The sequence below is a fragment of the Chaetomium strumarium genome, assembly GCF_033439665.1.
Source record: "Chaetomium strumarium strain CBS 333.67 chromosome Unknown B0T15scaffold_6, whole genome shotgun sequence".
NCBI classification, from domain to species: domain Eukaryota; kingdom Fungi; phylum Ascomycota; class Sordariomycetes; order Sordariales; family Chaetomiaceae; genus Chaetomium; species Chaetomium strumarium.
In genome coordinates, this window is record NW_026944434.1 from 2,755,762 (window position 1) to 2,771,388 (window position 15,627).

The 15,627-nt window shown below is 55.7% G+C and overlaps 6 protein-coding genes across 6 annotated transcripts; 4 read left to right on the forward strand and 2 right to left on the reverse strand.

Annotated features, from left to right (window-relative positions):
- Positions 1–30: 30 nt before the first annotated feature.
- B0T15DRAFT_487001 (uncharacterized protein) lies at positions 31–1,122 on the forward strand (the record flags this gene model as incomplete). The annotated part of the gene is made up of 3 exons (XM_062866402.1): positions 31–361; positions 522–612; positions 807–1,122. The coding sequence occupies 3 exons, from the start codon at positions 31–33 to the stop codon at positions 1,120–1,122; spliced, it is 738 nt and encodes a 245-aa protein (XP_062719431.1).
- Positions 1,123–1,933: 811 nt separating this feature from the next.
- B0T15DRAFT_540900 (uncharacterized protein) lies at positions 1,934–4,262 on the reverse strand. The gene is made up of 2 exons (XM_062869817.1): positions 3,709–4,262; positions 1,934–3,638 (listed from the first exon to the last, which is right to left on the reverse strand). Exons 1-2 carry the CDS (start codon positions 4,083–4,085, stop codon positions 2,078–2,080), a joined length of 1,938 nt encoding a protein of 645 aa, XP_062719432.1. The 5' UTR covers positions 4,086–4,262; the 3' UTR covers positions 1,934–2,077.
- A 1,392-nt stretch (positions 4,263–5,654) lies between these two features.
- On the forward strand, positions 5,655–8,405 carry B0T15DRAFT_401192 (P-loop containing nucleoside triphosphate hydrolase protein; the record flags this gene model as incomplete). Its single annotated transcript, XM_062865094.1, has 3 exons — positions 5,655–7,537; positions 7,739–8,015; positions 8,145–8,405. 3 exons carry the CDS (start codon positions 5,655–5,657, stop codon positions 8,403–8,405), a joined length of 2,421 nt encoding a protein of 806 aa, XP_062719433.1.
- Positions 8,406–9,442: 1,037 nt separating this feature from the next.
- On the forward strand, positions 9,443–10,466 carry B0T15DRAFT_281569 (uncharacterized protein). Its single transcript, XM_062863578.1, has one exon. It carries the CDS (start codon positions 9,608–9,610, stop codon positions 10,274–10,276), a length of 669 nt encoding a protein of 222 aa, XP_062719434.1. The 5' UTR covers positions 9,443–9,607; the 3' UTR covers positions 10,277–10,466.
- An 831-nt stretch (positions 10,467–11,297) lies between these two features.
- B0T15DRAFT_401777 (uncharacterized protein) lies at positions 11,298–11,957 on the forward strand (the record flags this gene model as incomplete). Its single annotated transcript, XM_062865129.1, has 2 exons — positions 11,298–11,650; positions 11,705–11,957. 2 exons carry the CDS (start codon positions 11,298–11,300, stop codon positions 11,955–11,957), a joined length of 606 nt encoding a protein of 201 aa, XP_062719435.1.
- Positions 11,958–13,813: 1,856 nt separating this feature from the next.
- On the reverse strand, positions 13,814–15,478 carry B0T15DRAFT_540904 (NmrA-like family protein). Its single transcript, XM_062869818.1, has one exon. The coding sequence runs from the start codon at positions 15,071–15,073 to the stop codon at positions 14,111–14,113; it is 963 nt and encodes a 320-aa protein (XP_062719436.1). The 5' UTR covers positions 15,074–15,478; the 3' UTR covers positions 13,814–14,110.
- Between the last annotated feature and the right edge of the window lie 149 nt (positions 15,479–15,627).

Below are 15,627 nucleotides of genomic sequence, written 5' to 3' on the forward strand. Positions count from 1 at the left end.
ATCCTTGCGAATGACTAGCCCGACTCTAAAATGGAGGACCTCGACCCAACGGCCATCCGTACTCTTGTCGAGAAACTGATTGGAGGCCCTTGTAATTTTATTCTCAATACGGACATTTCTCCCTTCCGTGGCGGAGAGTATGCAATCTATGCTCTAGAGGACGAGAAGTCAAGACGCCTCTGCCTCCGCATCCAAAATAATCGGACCAGCTGCCATATCGCCCTTGTCATTGAACACGAGGCCGAGGTCCGTCGCCATATTGACGCTGCCCAAATCGATCTCTTTCAGCCGCTTATCGCCTATGATCCTACGACAGAGAACTTGATGAAAGCGCCGTATATGGCTCTGGGTTGGGCGGATGGCAGCCCCCTAAAGTGGTCTGATGCCTATCCAGCCGCGGACGATCTCAGGTCTGTTATGCGGGCGGTTGCTAACGCCAGTCTCGATCTGCTTCGCATTAAACGGCCTGGTATTGTTGCTTCTTGACAAGATTTCCTGGATTTGAGCTAACGGAGATGTAGGGGAGGCGGCCCTGGAATGGATTACAGATAAGATTGACCGCAAGATCGCACGTGCGAAATCCAACGAGCTTCGCGGGGGCACAGTCACCGAGTGCGAAGATCAGAAGCATCTGATACCAAAATACTGGATGCCGGACCTTGATAATTAATACCCCGCATGTGCTTGCCTATGGTGACGTCTCCGGGAACAACATCATAGTAGGCAACGCCCCTCTTGCTGTCCAGAGATATATCGGAAAATCCCTGCCCACTAGAGACGCCTTAGGCCACTGATATAAGTTATAGTATCATCGACTTAGGCTGGGCGGAAATGGTACCTCTACAATTTGCGGCCGTGTACCCGCGCTTTCTCACCCATGAACCCGGGGAGGGAGCCCAAGGCTTTTCTGTTCGCAATACCCGGCAAATGAAGCAAAACCGCGCTTTCTACCTCGGATGTGTGGAGACAAGGGCTAAGCGGGAGGGCGGCATCGAGCTAGATTACTATCGCGTACTTTCTCGCGACGACGAACCCAGTAGGTACTGGTGGCTCACTGCAGCGAGCCGCATCGACATTCACATAGCTATGTTGTTGTGTTCTCGGGCGCCCGCAATTGTATAGCGTAAAGTGGCGGGAGTAGGTAGCAAAGAAAATCGTTGATATTGAACTATCGCTCGAGGCTGATATAACATGAGCCTATCAATCAACCAACCATTCGTGCCTCTGTCTCCGTCAGGTTGATACAGTGTACTCATGAGAGTGGGTGTGCTTCTCTGTTTTGAAACAGTTGCACCTGCAGCCACGCTTGATGAAGTCATCGGTGTAGAACGGCGCCTGCGGGAGCATGTCGCGCCGCAGCAGATCTATCCGGGTGCGCTGGATGTTGAGGAACATATTGTATGGCCAGGGGGGATGGTCAAGGGTAATGGTCAGGAGGGCGGTGTTTATATTTGACGATGCCCGGCGTCGCCCACTTACAGAACCGCATCGCGATGCTCAACGCGTTCGTGGATGTTGGTTACGGTGGGAGGGCGACGTCGGGTAGCATGCTGTGGAATACGGCGGCGGTTATGTACAAGATGGTTCTGTCAGGTAAATTGGTCTCTACTCTACGATACTGAACATTATAGCGTCATGAACGATAACTGCAGACAGTCAGGTATGTGTGAAGGCGATACAACGAAGGCGATATGGCATGATCGACAGAGACATCATTATCGTAAAGCAACAGAGCGAGACACATAGAGGCGTTTACCAACGCTGTCGCGTTGGCATCGCCTCGTGGCTAGCCTGTTGCTACTTTTCGATGATGTCTCTGGATCATGCCTGTGTATGTAATGTCGGATGCATCTTGTGTATCACCAAGCCTCACTTCACATTTACTGGGGCTTGGCACAGTCAAGGTCTTGTAGTATATGAGTACATCGGAGCTCAAATTTGAAACCCATCACCGCAACTAGCAATCCATGGGGAGAAGACGTGCTTAACAATCATGCATTGAGGTCTCTGGTGAGATCCAGTCTGGAAAGGGTGTCGGGGCCAGTGTATTCTCAAGCGTCGCTGCGGCCGGGGTCGATTACGACGTCTGTTCAAGAGAAGCCAGGAGAAGGTTCTTCTCCAAGGGCCGTCCTTCTTTCAGTGCCCGTTTCACCCGTGCCCTTCGCACCCATTTCCCCCGGCGAGACCCCTTGATCCGTTCTTTCGTGATGTCGCGAATGATCTCCCTCGTCCGGACCCTCTCCTGGGCTACCCTCATCTTTTCTTCCTCCATGGCCTCCCTTTTTGATCTCTCCCCCTTTTTGCGCCGATGCCCCTTGATCCAAGTCTGCAGGCGCTTTGAGAAAGATGCGGCCCGAATGCGACACTGCAAGTCCCCACACCGCAGGATCTCCACCGCCTCGCCCATGTACTTGTACCCGCACTCAGGGTCAGGTCGCGGTATTCGGGTCTCGAGATAGTGTCTGGCGACCAGCTCGGTCGCGGCGACGAAGGCTCGCGTCACCGAGTCGTACTGCAAGGCCTGCCGACGTGCCTTCTCCCGACACATGTCCGTGGTCCAGCTCAGGAGTCGGCTCGCCTCGGAGATGACCTCTGGCTCGTTACATGGGTCTCTCGTCACCGCCCGTAAGTAGTTCAGAGAGGCCTCAGCCAGATGCTCCGGTTCGTGGTTCGGTGATTCGACAGCCACAAGAAGCGGCCGATGCAGCAGCTTCACCGTGGTGCTGGAGGCCGAGAACTTGCTCTTCCAGGTCTTTGAACAGCAAATGCCCATGTTCAGGACGATGTTGTGCGTATTCCCAATCAAGTCTCCCATGGTATGGGTGGCTTTCCAATGACCCAGTCCCAATGTCGCCTTCAGGTCGCGCGGCGACGAAGCCCAGACGCGGAGTAGCGAATCCACGATGACCGTCAATGGCCGCCTGCCAAATTCGGACGCCAGGATCTGCTTCAGGTGTCGGAGAAACCACCCTAGCCACGGGAGTGCTTGGCCTTTTCCCTTTGTGCGGATTGGGATATTCGAAAACACGTCGCACATTGTCCAAAAATGCAGGAGGAAGCTTGGGTCCGGCACTCGAGCCGCGAGTCTCAGTCCTGCCAGCACTTGGCGAAGCATATAGTTTGCGTGGTGGTACAGCTGCCCTTCGACAAGCATCTGCACTCCCGCAACTTGGTCGGATAGAAGCTGCCAGGCTCGGCTGGAATCAGGAGTGTTCGGAGGCGGTCTGAAGTGGCGAGCGTCGGCGGCCCAACTCTTGTTGCCTGCCGCAAAGAGCACCTTACAAAACGCATCGATGGCGTGGAAGAGCTCCTCCTGGTGGATGTAGATTGTGTGAAGGAAAGGTCCAATCGCGCCTTGGCTGATGCCTGCAGCTGGTTTCGCCTTTCTCTTCTTGCGCCCCTTTTTGTTGCCCCTCTCGACCTGCAACTGCCTCCGTCTGTTTCTTTCTTCCTTCCGCCTGTTTCTCTCGCTGCGCTGTTCTTCCGCCCTCGTTCTCCGAACTCGTTCGGCCACGATTTCGAACAACTTGGGGGTCTCTGTCTTTGTGTCCAGGCTTGGGTCGTCGGGAAGCGCTCTTGCTGTTCGAAGGCGTTTGTCTTTTCCCAGGCTCGCAAGTCTTTTCTGATATGTTCCTACACTGCCAGTGCATTGAGTCAGTCAGGCACCACAGCGTCCCAGTTCAATGCTCTCATATGAAACGCACTTACGAGGCTTCAAAGTCGTGGATCGCAAACATTTCGAATGCTACCTCTTCTGCGGTGTGCCCGTGAATGAGATAGAGCCGGCGTAGATGCGAATCCATTTCCTTCCATTCACTGGCTGAATGTCGAATCCGTTTTCGCACGACTCGGTGTCTGGCATTGCCATCATCAGGCTTGCCGACGCTGGGTACATGGGAAACGGAGCTGGTGTTGGTAACCAAGACGACCGCTGAATCGTCAACGTTATCGCACTGCCATCTGGCCACAGTCTCCCTCTGTGTGACCGGGATGGAAGCACCACCGGCGTTTTCGGCAAACCAATTAGGACTTGAGAACATGGCGTATTGGTCTGAATGCAGCGGCACCGTAATAGCGTTTTCCATTCCTGTGAATCCGCATCCTGCATCGTGAACAACACCCGCAAGGTGGCTTGATCCCTCATCAAGATGCAAGTCCCATGCCGAGGGAACTTCGCAAATATCCCAGATAGAATCAGCGTTCACTGAACTGTGCGTCGGATAGGCCCGGGCGCTGATGCACTGTAAATCCGACTGTAGATTATCGAGCCAGTGGTGATTCTCGTGAAAGGTCGTCATGGTGAGGCCAGGGTCGAGAATACCCGGACCTAGGCTGCCTCCGGTGCTGCCGCTGCTGCCGAGAGGGTGGGCGGAGTTGGACATGGCCGGGCCCTTGTCGAGCATTCCTGCATGTGGGTTTACCGTTCCTAGGTTGTTGTGGAAGATTCCAGAGCATGAGATGCCATGAGAACCGTCAACGATCTGGCCAAAGTTGTTGGAATCCGCGAGGAAAAAACTGCCAGGCTCAGCGTTCACCGTGTCCCAGCCCCGGTCCGCTTCTGGGATTCCCAGGCTGCCGTGCAAGAGCGCCAGTCCGTGCATGTGGGCAGAAATGCCATGACTGCCAATGTCTTCATCCATGTTTGCCATCAAAAAATGGTCATGGGCTGACCAAGTACTGGGCGCCTGAGGGAGAAGGCCAGGGCCGAAAGGGGTGTTGGCCCTTCGCCGGCTCAGGGTCAAATCAGTCTCCAGATCGGGGATGGTGAGACCATGGAAACCATCAGTGTGGGGTTCAGGCTGATTTTCAGTAGTAAAACGTGGTACTGGAGTATAGTCATGCGGTCGGTCGTCCATGATTGTTGTCCGTCAGCTATGCGTGCGTCGGAGAACGGGTATCGACTGAGGTCGGAAAGGCCGCGGACCCGCGGGATGTGCACCGAGGCACTTCCACAGTTTGGGACGAAGCGGGCAGGCAACTCGACGAACAGGACTAAGAAGCGAGCGCGCCAAAGAAGGGTAGGGAGGTACCTAGCAGAGTTCCGGGTTGGGCACGCGGCGATGATCAGCCGCTGCAACACCCCAAGGCGTTCTCCCCAACTCCAGAGACGGGGCGTTTGGGTTAGAACTGTTGGGCTCCGCTGCGTCTTGGGCAGCCTGTCCTGCCGGTTGCGAAGCGATGCGAGGCATTATGAGTCTGCCTTCACGGGAAGTCGCCTCCTCCCGAAGCACGATGACTGGCCCGATGCTAAGTTTCCTTATGCACGTCAAGTCCTCGAATGCGATAATTGGACGATGCTAAGTTTCTTTATGTAGGCCGAGTTTCCTCCTGTGGGAGTGTGCACCTTTGTGTCTTTCTTCATTGGCCTTAGGCACCGCCGAAGGCATTCACGCCCACTGGCTCTCGAGACTTTGCTCTGTAGGCCAGCACCAAACACCCATTCGACAGTGCCAAGCTAATTGTTACACAAGACTCTCACGCAAGCATAAATATGTCATGATTTTCCGCCTTCAAAAGAGTCATGTTTTAGCCACCAACCCGAATCATCTTGATCACTTCCTTCGCAGCCAACCTTCGGTCACCAGACCCAGCACAAGCCTGCTTCTTCTCTCACCCAACACCACCGTCCTGAACCACCAAGCATCATGGCGAACATGGGCGATGATCTTGCCGTTGTCTCGGCGAGCCTGTTCGACGAGATGCAGGTTAGGCTCTTCGATTCGATGAGTCGGCTCCAGCAGTTGCGTATCGACACGCCTCAGCTCGTCGTGGTCGGCTCGCAGAGCAGTGGCAAGAGCTCCGTCCTCGAAGCCCTGGTCAGATTCCACTTCCCAGTGGATGGTGCCAAACCCACCACGAGGTTCCCCATCAAACTGGTTTTGCGGAAGGCCGACGAAGAGATGACCCGGGTCCGGATTGAGCTGCAGAGTGAAACGTCGCGTTCCGAAGCAGAGAAATTGCGCCTTCGCCGCTTGGCTGAAGATCTCTCTGGTGACCGCTTCGATCGCATCATCGAGAAGGCCAAGGCCAACCTCTGTGTGGCTTCCCCGGACACCCCAGGCGAAGCTGGTGACAAGGTGCGGACATTTTGCGACGACGTCTTGGTCATTGAGCGGTATGGCCCGTTGCTGCCTAAACTGGACCTCGTCGACCTCCCCGGACTTTTCGACGCGGAGAGCACAGGGCAGACCCTAGAGGATGCAAAAATGGTCAGAGACATGGTGTGCAGATACATCAAGTCACCGATGAACATCATCCTGCTCGTTGTCTCGGCCGAACACGACTATTCCAATGTCCGTGGCCTGGGGACCCTCCAATGGATGCGGAAGGAAGACCCCACCCTCGAGAAGAGAGTTGTCTGCGTCATTACGCGCCCAGACAAGACCGGTCTCCTACAAGAGACCCTGAGAGTCCTTGGCAAGCAGAATCCGTTTGCCCAGTCTTTCGCTCGTCCATGGCACGTCCTCCGCAACCAAGACCAGGAGGCGAGGAGGAAGCACCAGGCCCTTGATGAAAGGGACCGCATTGAGCAGCAGTTCTTCCGCCAGAAGGACTGGGAGGCCGTGCCCCCAAGTCAAAAAGGAATCGGTGCCCTCCGAGAGACTCTTAAGTCTATGATCTGGACCCACACACGAGATCAACTCCCTGAGGTCATCTCCATGGTCAAGGCTGAGATCAAGGGAGCCGAGGATCAGCTGCGTTCTGCCTTTGATGCGAGAGCAACGCCCGAGGCCCGTCGAAACTATCTGAGCGGTGTCGCCGAAATGTTTGCCCTTTTGACCAGGGAGGCAGTCCAGGGTACCTTCAAGAACAAAAGATGCGAGAAGGACCACAGAATCGACGAGCCGTGCCGAGAATGCAACGGCTTTTTTGCCCCATACGGGGACAACACGTTGGAAAGCCAGCAAAAGCGACTGCGGGCAAACGTCCGAGCTCTGAACCGAGCGTTCGCGGCGGCCATGCGCCAATACGGCAGGACGACGATTGAAATTGGAGACGGGGGAGCGCCCACAGGGACAAACCAGCCGCTGGACCAGCTGTGGCAGCAAGACGGCGACGGAGAGATGGCTTCCCAACTGCACCGCCACGCTCAGTATTATGTCCATGACAAGCCCGAGACCAAGAGCCGGAAGGAGTATGAAAAATGGGTTTGCGCCAACACAGACCGCTGGAAGTCGCTGGAGCCCGGGAGAGAGGCGAGCGACGGCGCTTACTGGGGACTGTTCGCGTACCAAGCGGCGAAGTGGAAAAGAATTGCGACCCAGCATGTGAAGGCGGTCTGGCTGGTGGTGGAGGAGTTCATTGAACTTGCATTGGCGGCTTCGTGTCAGGACAAAGACGTTCTCGACGCATTGCGGCGCGAACTCGTGGACATAAACCTCAACGACGTTCAAGTGAAAGCCGACCGCACCTTGCGCGACCTCGTCAGCTGCCACGGCGAGGCCAACCCGGGCTTTTACGACAGCCTTGCCGACGCCCGTGCAATGCGCGAGCACGCCGAAGCATTCCTCCAGCGGCTGGCCATGATAAGCCCGGAGTCCGGGGACAACGCCGAGGCGAGTGGCTCGGGCACCGCTAATGCCGAGCAGGCCAACGGCCAGCAGGATGCTGCCGCGCAGCAAACCAACAGCACCCCGCGCCAGGGGGACACGAACTTGAAGCCCAAATCCCAACACGCCGGCACGCAGCAGCGCAACACGGAGCACAAGGCCATGCCCAAAGACCGCAGCGCGAAGAGTCGAGAGGCGATATTGACCCTTGCGCTGGAGAATGCCATCGGCATACTCGGCAACGGCTACCCTATCCTCAGCAACCCCCTGGTTCGGAAGTCAGTCGTTCCCATCATAGCTCACCACATCTCCGCGGCATTTGAGCCGAACAGCGACTCCGGCACCAAAGAAAAGCCGAAGCGCACCGAGACAAACGCACAAAAAGGGGTCCACAGCCTGTTTCCTGTCGATTCCGGGACCCTCATCCCAGCCAATGTCATCAGCCAGGTGGAAATGCATTATGAGGTACGGAGGTTTCGCAGCAGACACGCACATACCCTTTCCTGCCTAAAGCTGCTCGTATCAAGGCAGCCATCCTTGATCCCTTCAGGACTACGCTCATTATTATACTGACCGCATTATTTGCGCACGTAGGCAATCCAAACCTCTTTCGTAGGCTACGTGGCCTCCCTCGTCGTCGAGCAGAGGATCATGGGGCAGCTCCCCGAGGCTATCCTCACCGAGAAGATCGTCCGAGACATGAAGAAGGAGAAAGTCGACAAGATTGCCGGTGAAAGGCCGCAAGATGCAGAGAAACGCAAGAGAGTCGAGGGGGACTTGAAGACTATGCGCGAGGTGCTGCAGGCGATCGAGGAGTACCGGAGGGCAAGCTGGCCCGCCACTGGCACGCCTTGAGGATGCTAGCTTGGAGTATTCCCAGTGAGTTCAAGTTCGCAGAGGAAATTTGATCTTGGCATATCCGTCTTTCCCGCCCTGCCTGGCAAAATCCTGGTTTCTCTCTCCCTCTCTTTCCCTTTTTCAAGCATCCATAACCTAGCTGGTACCTAGCTATATAGCTACCCACATAATACGATTTTCTCCCGCCTTTTTTGCCCCGACTCAGAAGATGTATGCTCTATACACGGCGAGTCCTCCTCTTATTCCGGTTCTGGTAATTCACATGCCTTATCCCGCATTCCTTGACCACCACCTTCATCATGACAGCATGCTTGCGCCTTGCATCTTGCATGATTCCCATGCAGTCATACTTCCCATCCACTTCTTCAACTCGCCATGTGATCGCTAGCGTTTTGGTGACGGCTGTGACAAGCTAGCAACCAAGTCACGAAGAATCGGACGTAGTTGGTTCGTATCCTCGACGACGGTCCCGGAACGATGGCGCGAACATGATACCTTGTCTACATCGATAGGGGACGGGATCCTGGCGCCAAAATTGCATCGCCATCGCGAATGCGCGGGAGCTGTTCCGGAGAACTCCATGGGTATGAACGAAGTAGAATGGGCGACGCCTTTCGGCCTCCGTCGCCGGCGCCGTTTGAAGCAGTTACGGAGGCCGCCCGATCCGGGTCCGCGAACGGGTTCTCGTCCGTTGGGGCGGGTCGGCTGAGTCAGCAATTGCGGTTCAGCGCCAGGGAAGATTTTGCATATATTCAGCAATGGAGTTGGTAAGAGCTGCATCCCATTTTGGTGGCGGTTGTCGTTGGCTGCTAATCTCGCTGCCCGCCTTAGCCCTCTCGCTAACACCGTTGTTGGTGTTATCGTATACATTGTCGATACCTTCCGAGTTGTCCTTTTAGCATCGCTGGCGAGTGCCCTGACTAGGTACCTACCAATTGTGTTGTGCTATAGAGGTGACGTTCGACACAGCGTGCAACCCATCACCCCTGACGTGCAGGAGTACGAGTCGGTGACACCCCTACTGTGGTAAGTGGGACAACTTCTTCCCTTAAGTAACCCTAACCGCTAGCAGACCTAGTTACACATCTTCGTTGTGATTGGGTTCTGATTTTCCCGCCCCATCGCCCACTGGATAGACGAAAACATCAACCACGTCCAGCAGTGCTGAGGGACAATTACAGTTCCGCATCGACGACAGCATGCACGGCGACTCGTTCCTTTGTCTGACGGCCTCGTCTTTCGCAATCAACGGGGATTGTGCGAACCACAACTCCTTACCACGCTCCTCCTCGCCAATGGATCCCATGGCTCCAGCGTTTCAGCCCGGCTCACCGCCACCAAAACCCAAGCTGCCAGCACACAACGCGGTCGACCCGCTGCGGAAAAGATGTCGCGAATGTGGAGAATTTTTCCAGAAAGGCAGCCAATTGATGAAGCACCTGCGGAAGACTCACTGGGACACCACAGTGACGAGAGCGCCTGAGGCAGTCCGGAGACGGAAACCAATTCCATCTCCATCTGCTCGGAATCCAGGACAGCCACAGATACACCCATTTATCCTGATGTCACAGCAACAGAAACTACTCTTTGTTGTCCACGTTGTATATATGCTTTGCTGCGTTGCCATGAAAATCCACGAACAGGAGGAGACGGCAAGGCAGCGAGAGAATGAGAAGCCCGTCCAGCCGAGCGACGACCGTTCCCAGGAGTCTCCGCCCCCGGTGGAAGGCACAGCTGGTTCTATGACGGGAATATTGCAATCCGCTGCCGACATTCGCCCGCGGCAGCCTGGGGAGGATTCTGATTCGGAGATCGTGGACGAAGACGAAGACGGTGGTGTCCCTCTCTATTCATCCTCCAGCACTTAGGAGCCCGACTCTTCGAATTAGCGGCATTCGAAATAGAATGGGTGCCTCAGACGGAGAAGTTCTTGGGGTGACCTGGACTGGTTCAGGGGCCTTCTTGTTACAGCAGTGGAGGCCTACCGTGGCCGGGACTCTCCAACCTTCACACACCCCAAACCACGTCGGATATCGCCATCTCGATGGCAGCCCCCGCGCGACCTTGCACAAACAGAAGTCATCAACCCAATCGGGCCAACCCGACGGAGGACATTTCGCGGGCCGAGCACCAAGGCACCGAAGATACCACCAATGACGTATGAATGGGACGGAGCAACCCTGCGAATGACCGGATGAGGCGCATCTGTATCATGCTTCGCTCTCTGTTCTCGGCCCGAGAATGAGACATGCAAATCAGTCAAGGAGGAGAGGAAGCGTCCGCCGTTCTGGAACCCTGCAGCAGTCCATCCGTTGCCTGTTTTGAGTACCTGACTCCTGCGTTGATCGTCTCTGGACACTCGCCCAATGGGATAAGGCTATCTGTCGCACCAGAGCCAACCAACACATCGTACAACAGCACTCGGTCATGCACAGCGGCGGGCTTACGCATGGAGTATGCTTGTTGTGTTTCCCTGTGTTTCGTGCTTCCTTGGTGCGATCATAGAGCGCAAGCGGACTGGCCTCGGCTCCCATATCTGCAGTTGCACGACTGCCACAACTCTCTGGCCCTTGCTGCTGAGATGGCATGTTCGAGATGATACGGGCGGTATCTGTTGCCTGCTCGGGCGGATGTGTGTTCCTCAGCCACGGTTGAAGCCGGGCGAACTGCTCAGGTAGTGCCCGAGGGACGCTATATACACCCAAGGACACGTCCTTGGTGCGGCGAGGAGGCTGGCTCCCACAGCGCTCCACGGGGCAGTGGGTGGCTTCACTTCTTACTCGGTCTTTTCAAAACAACATAATGGTCTCAACGAGCACCTCATCGAGCACCTCATCGAGCACCTCAACGCGCACCATAACGCTGACGAGGTCCGGAGGTCCAAACGAAATGATCTCAACGGCAGTGGATCCGTTTACCATTTCGATTACTCGCAACAACATTGGGCCCCTGACAACAATCTTCACACCCCAACCTGACTGTGGCATTTGCTTCGTTGGGCCAACTGCGCAAGTACACAATCTGTGTGATGCTTTCTCGACCGACTGCCAAGGATCCCCAAGGAGTTGTCTGCCCAGGTCTTCTCAATGGAGCAATTGGGCTTTCTACTCACCAGGGTTACTGTGTCCGGAGGGGTGGACGACGGCAACCGTGGTGAGCTCGGACATGACTGATAGTGTCAGAGCTCTCGACATCATTAGCCTCTTAACGTCAGATGAGACTGCCGCATTCTGCTGTCCGACGTGGGTTTCGTGGAGCTTTTTTCAAATAATGTGCAGTGCTAATTGCGTCCCCAGTGGCTTCACATTCAGCTATCCGATTATCGTACCGTCTTTTGCTACGGCGCCGCCAAGGTGCATGTCGGGAATGTTCGAAGGGGGTTTCGTATACCGAACATGCCTTCTCTCTGCAGTGCCCACGCCAAAGCCTACCACCGCCGCGGTAGGAACAGGCAAACACCTTTCCGACAACGATACACTTTACCAGTCACGAGACATTCGCCGACGATGGAACAATCTACACGTCATCAGCCAAAAAAAAAAACAGTGACCACGTGGTATACGACGCAAGCATGGTTAACTGCCTTCACAAATGCACCGGCTGTCCAGCTGGTGTGGCGACCTAACGATCTCTCACTCATTCCGCATACGCTCCAGTCTGTCCAACCCTCAGCGGCATCAGCTCTCTCGACGGTTTCGGGTATACTGACTTCCTCCCCAACCTCAACCGCTGCCCTCTCGAGTCTCCCGAGTTCCTCGCCAACTTCAACCAATACCACTAAACAAGCACCACTAGCATTAGCCGTCATAGTTGGAATCTCTGTTGGCGGTGCGGTGTTCATTGCCGTCCTCGCCCTAGCCGCCGCCGTTCTCATCCGAAGACGTCGTCAACAACAACGGGGCAAGGACGAGTCCGGCGATGCGACAGACAAGACGATATCAGGACCAGACGACACAAACACAGCATCCGGTCTCAACCAGAAGGCCGAGCTGGACGGTCACAGCACCACACACCCAGCAGCAGCAGGGAAACAAGAGCTTCCCTCCGAACCAGCCAAGCAGAAACTTGCCAACGACTGTGTCCCTGTGGCTGCTGTTCGTCCGCCAGATCCAGACCCGGACCCGCAGGCCTTTGAGCTGGACGCTCCAACACCGCTCGTGCCTAGATCTCCCGAGTCGGATACCCCTGAACCACCGCCCGTCCCACAGTGCCTGATCCCTGGTGGTGGTGGTGGTGGTGCTCGTCCTTCAAAACGGGAGAGCTCATTCTCAAATACCATTGGCCCGATTTCGCCCCTGTCGGACCGGGAACCGTCCTCGCATGTGCTGCGCTCGCCGTCCATGATGTCTGATATGAGTAGCCCCGGCGTGGGAACGGGGCACGATAATCATGTTATTGATGGCGGATGGAGGGCGACATCGATTCCTGAATGAGAGGATGGGTTTCACAGCTTGGTCATCGATGGGTGTTTGGCTGGCTAGGTGTGGTAGCAATGCAATACGGGCTGGTTGGTGAAGTGTGTGGTCACTCAGGTTGGAATTGCTTGCTTGAAGGGGAGACTACCCAAGGTGCTCCCTTGGGGACCACAGTCCTCCATGTATGGAGAGCCCTGAATCCCTGTCTTCCTCCCTGTAAACCTGTGTATTTGTACCGGTACTTCCAGAGTGTGTTGGCTTGTAAGCTCTGTCCCTACTTTCAGCACTGGTACTGTGGCAGGGGACAGATGGAATGAAAGTCTTGGTGAGCGTGGACGGGAGTACGTTAGTTCTACATCCGTGGCAATATCTACGATCTCCTTGACCTTGTTATGGCTCGTTGTGATTATCCATATATGTAGGGACCAACCTTTCCCTGCGAAAGATCCCTATGTTTCTGTTCCAGCTGTCCCGTTTTCGTGAATAGCACTTCAGACTCCTGAAAACAATGGGGGTGTATTTGTCAGTTGATTGGTCGGTGTGAGGTTCAGTTCACAGACCGGGTTGAGTGCCCTTACGAAGTGCTCAAGTACGGTACCCGAGTGGTTCTCCGTGCCTTCCTTTCACTTCTTAACCTGATAACCAGGTGGAAGGGGAAAGGAAGGTAAGACATCTTTCTGTGGCCCATGCGTAAGGTCACCAGTGGCATGCATGAAAGAACGGGTATATAAGTCCCCATGGTGGGCACTCCTTCCATCACCCCGCGCAGCCGCATACACATCGTCATGAAACTCTGCGTGGCGTAGTGGTCAAGCTGTGAAAAATTGTCCAACACTCTCCGCGTGCGCAGCCCTGCTGTGGATTTTGTAGGACCACATGTTCGATTTGTGGTTGCATCACCTTTTTCAGGTTTTCTTATTGCTTATGGCAACAGCATCGTCCTATAGTTTTCTTACCATGATGACTGACCCTCGTAAATGGTTTGAGCAGCCCATGGTTACTTACCACAGCCAGGCAACTTGATACTCTAACTTCCCTCGCAGCATTGCAGGAATTGAAGAGTGACGTTTGGGTAGTAAAATGAGGAACCAACGAGCAGCATCTACAACTTGTTCCAGACCGTGTCCCTGTCACACTCATCCATCGATCCATCTTTTGGATCAGCGCATCGACATGCCGCAATTCAACTACCTATTCATTTCCGCCTCTACTTATGGTACAGAGTACGTCTTTCGCTAGCTCTCTCAGCCAGATCGTTGCTAACACCATCGCCTCTCTGAGCCCATCTTAGGCAGCAAACCTGTCCTTATTCGTCTCCACCCAGTCCTGGATCTTGGTCCCGGGTTTCCGCCCATACTTTTCAGAATTAGCGACCGCCTCCTCGAGGGTACCCGCGGGGAACACATCCTGTCCTTCCGCCGTGGCCTTATAACCCCGGACGAGCTGTTTGGCAACCGGCTCCGGCGTCCCCTGGACGGAAACGAGGAACTTGACCGCTTCCTCGTCATCCGCAAACCCTTCGACCTTCAGATCCTTGCCGAGCGCCTTCCCAATCATGACAAGAACGTCGCCCTGCGGCACGAGCTGGGGGCCCGCCAGGTAGATGATGTGCTTCCCACCCGCTGCCGCCACCGCCTGGGGTCCGCCGGCCAGTACGGTCCCGCTGACGCGGCCGATGTCCTCGGGCGCGATGTAGTCGAACTTGGCCTCGGGATACGGGATCTTGACGGTCCCGCCGGCGGCGATGGCCTTCTTGAAGCCGAAGAAATTGCTGGCGAAGTAGCCCGGGCGGATGGTGGCGAAGCGGTCGGTGCCGAACACCTCCTCGAGCACGAGCTCGACCTGCGCGTGCTGCCAGTTGATGAACTCGGCAGGCGTGTAGCGCCGCAGGTCGTCGCCCTGGCCCTGCACGCTGCAGCTGCTCAGTATGACGACGAACTCGACGCCGCCGGCCTTCAGCGCCGTGATGGCCGCCCGCATGTGGTCGGGCGCCCCGATGGCCACGTAGATGAAGGCGCGCTTCGCGCCCGTCTGGACCACGGCCGCCTGCACGGTCTCGGGCTTGGTCAGGTCCGCCTGCACGCGCTCGAAGCCGCCCGCCCGCTCCTGTTCCGGGGTGAGGCCCGGGATGGGCTTGTGGGTGTCGCGCATTGCGAGGACCACCTGGGCGCCGCACTGCTGTGCCGTGAGCGCGGCCGCGGAGCCGACGCCGCCTGTGGGGCCGAAGACGATCACCTTGGGGGAAGCCATTGCGAGTGACTGTGAGGGATGATGGGGTTGCTTAAAAGGAGAGGTCTGGTGTGGTTATGGTAGATGGTGCCGGTTGGATGCTCTGTGAGAGAGGGGGATTTGGGTGTTAATGGTGAAAGTGGATGTGACAGAGATGGTGTTGCTGGTGGTCATGGAGCTAGCACCCTCCGTATGGCGATATATACACGTCTACATCTCAAAGAAGGACTTCGATCCTTTCGGAGTTCGTTCTTTCTCTACCGCCGAGCTGACATATCTTCCATCGCATTGATCGAGATTGCTCACATCGAAGCGTCATGACGACTAGTTTAGTCAGGTTCGTAGCTCGAGAAAGCGACCGTAGGTTGCAGGCCGACGTGGACGTTATTGGTGAAATGGGTGCAGCTACGGAGAGTCGGAGAGATTTGTCCAGTACACTACGTATCTGCTCGGCGGGATTAGCCTCCGACGTCCGGCCTGTAATCCATGCACCCCTGATCAAGAGGGTAAGGTTTCCGACCCCAACCCTCCAGTTTGTCAGATCTGCACGATCCCTTCATTATTGATATTTGAAC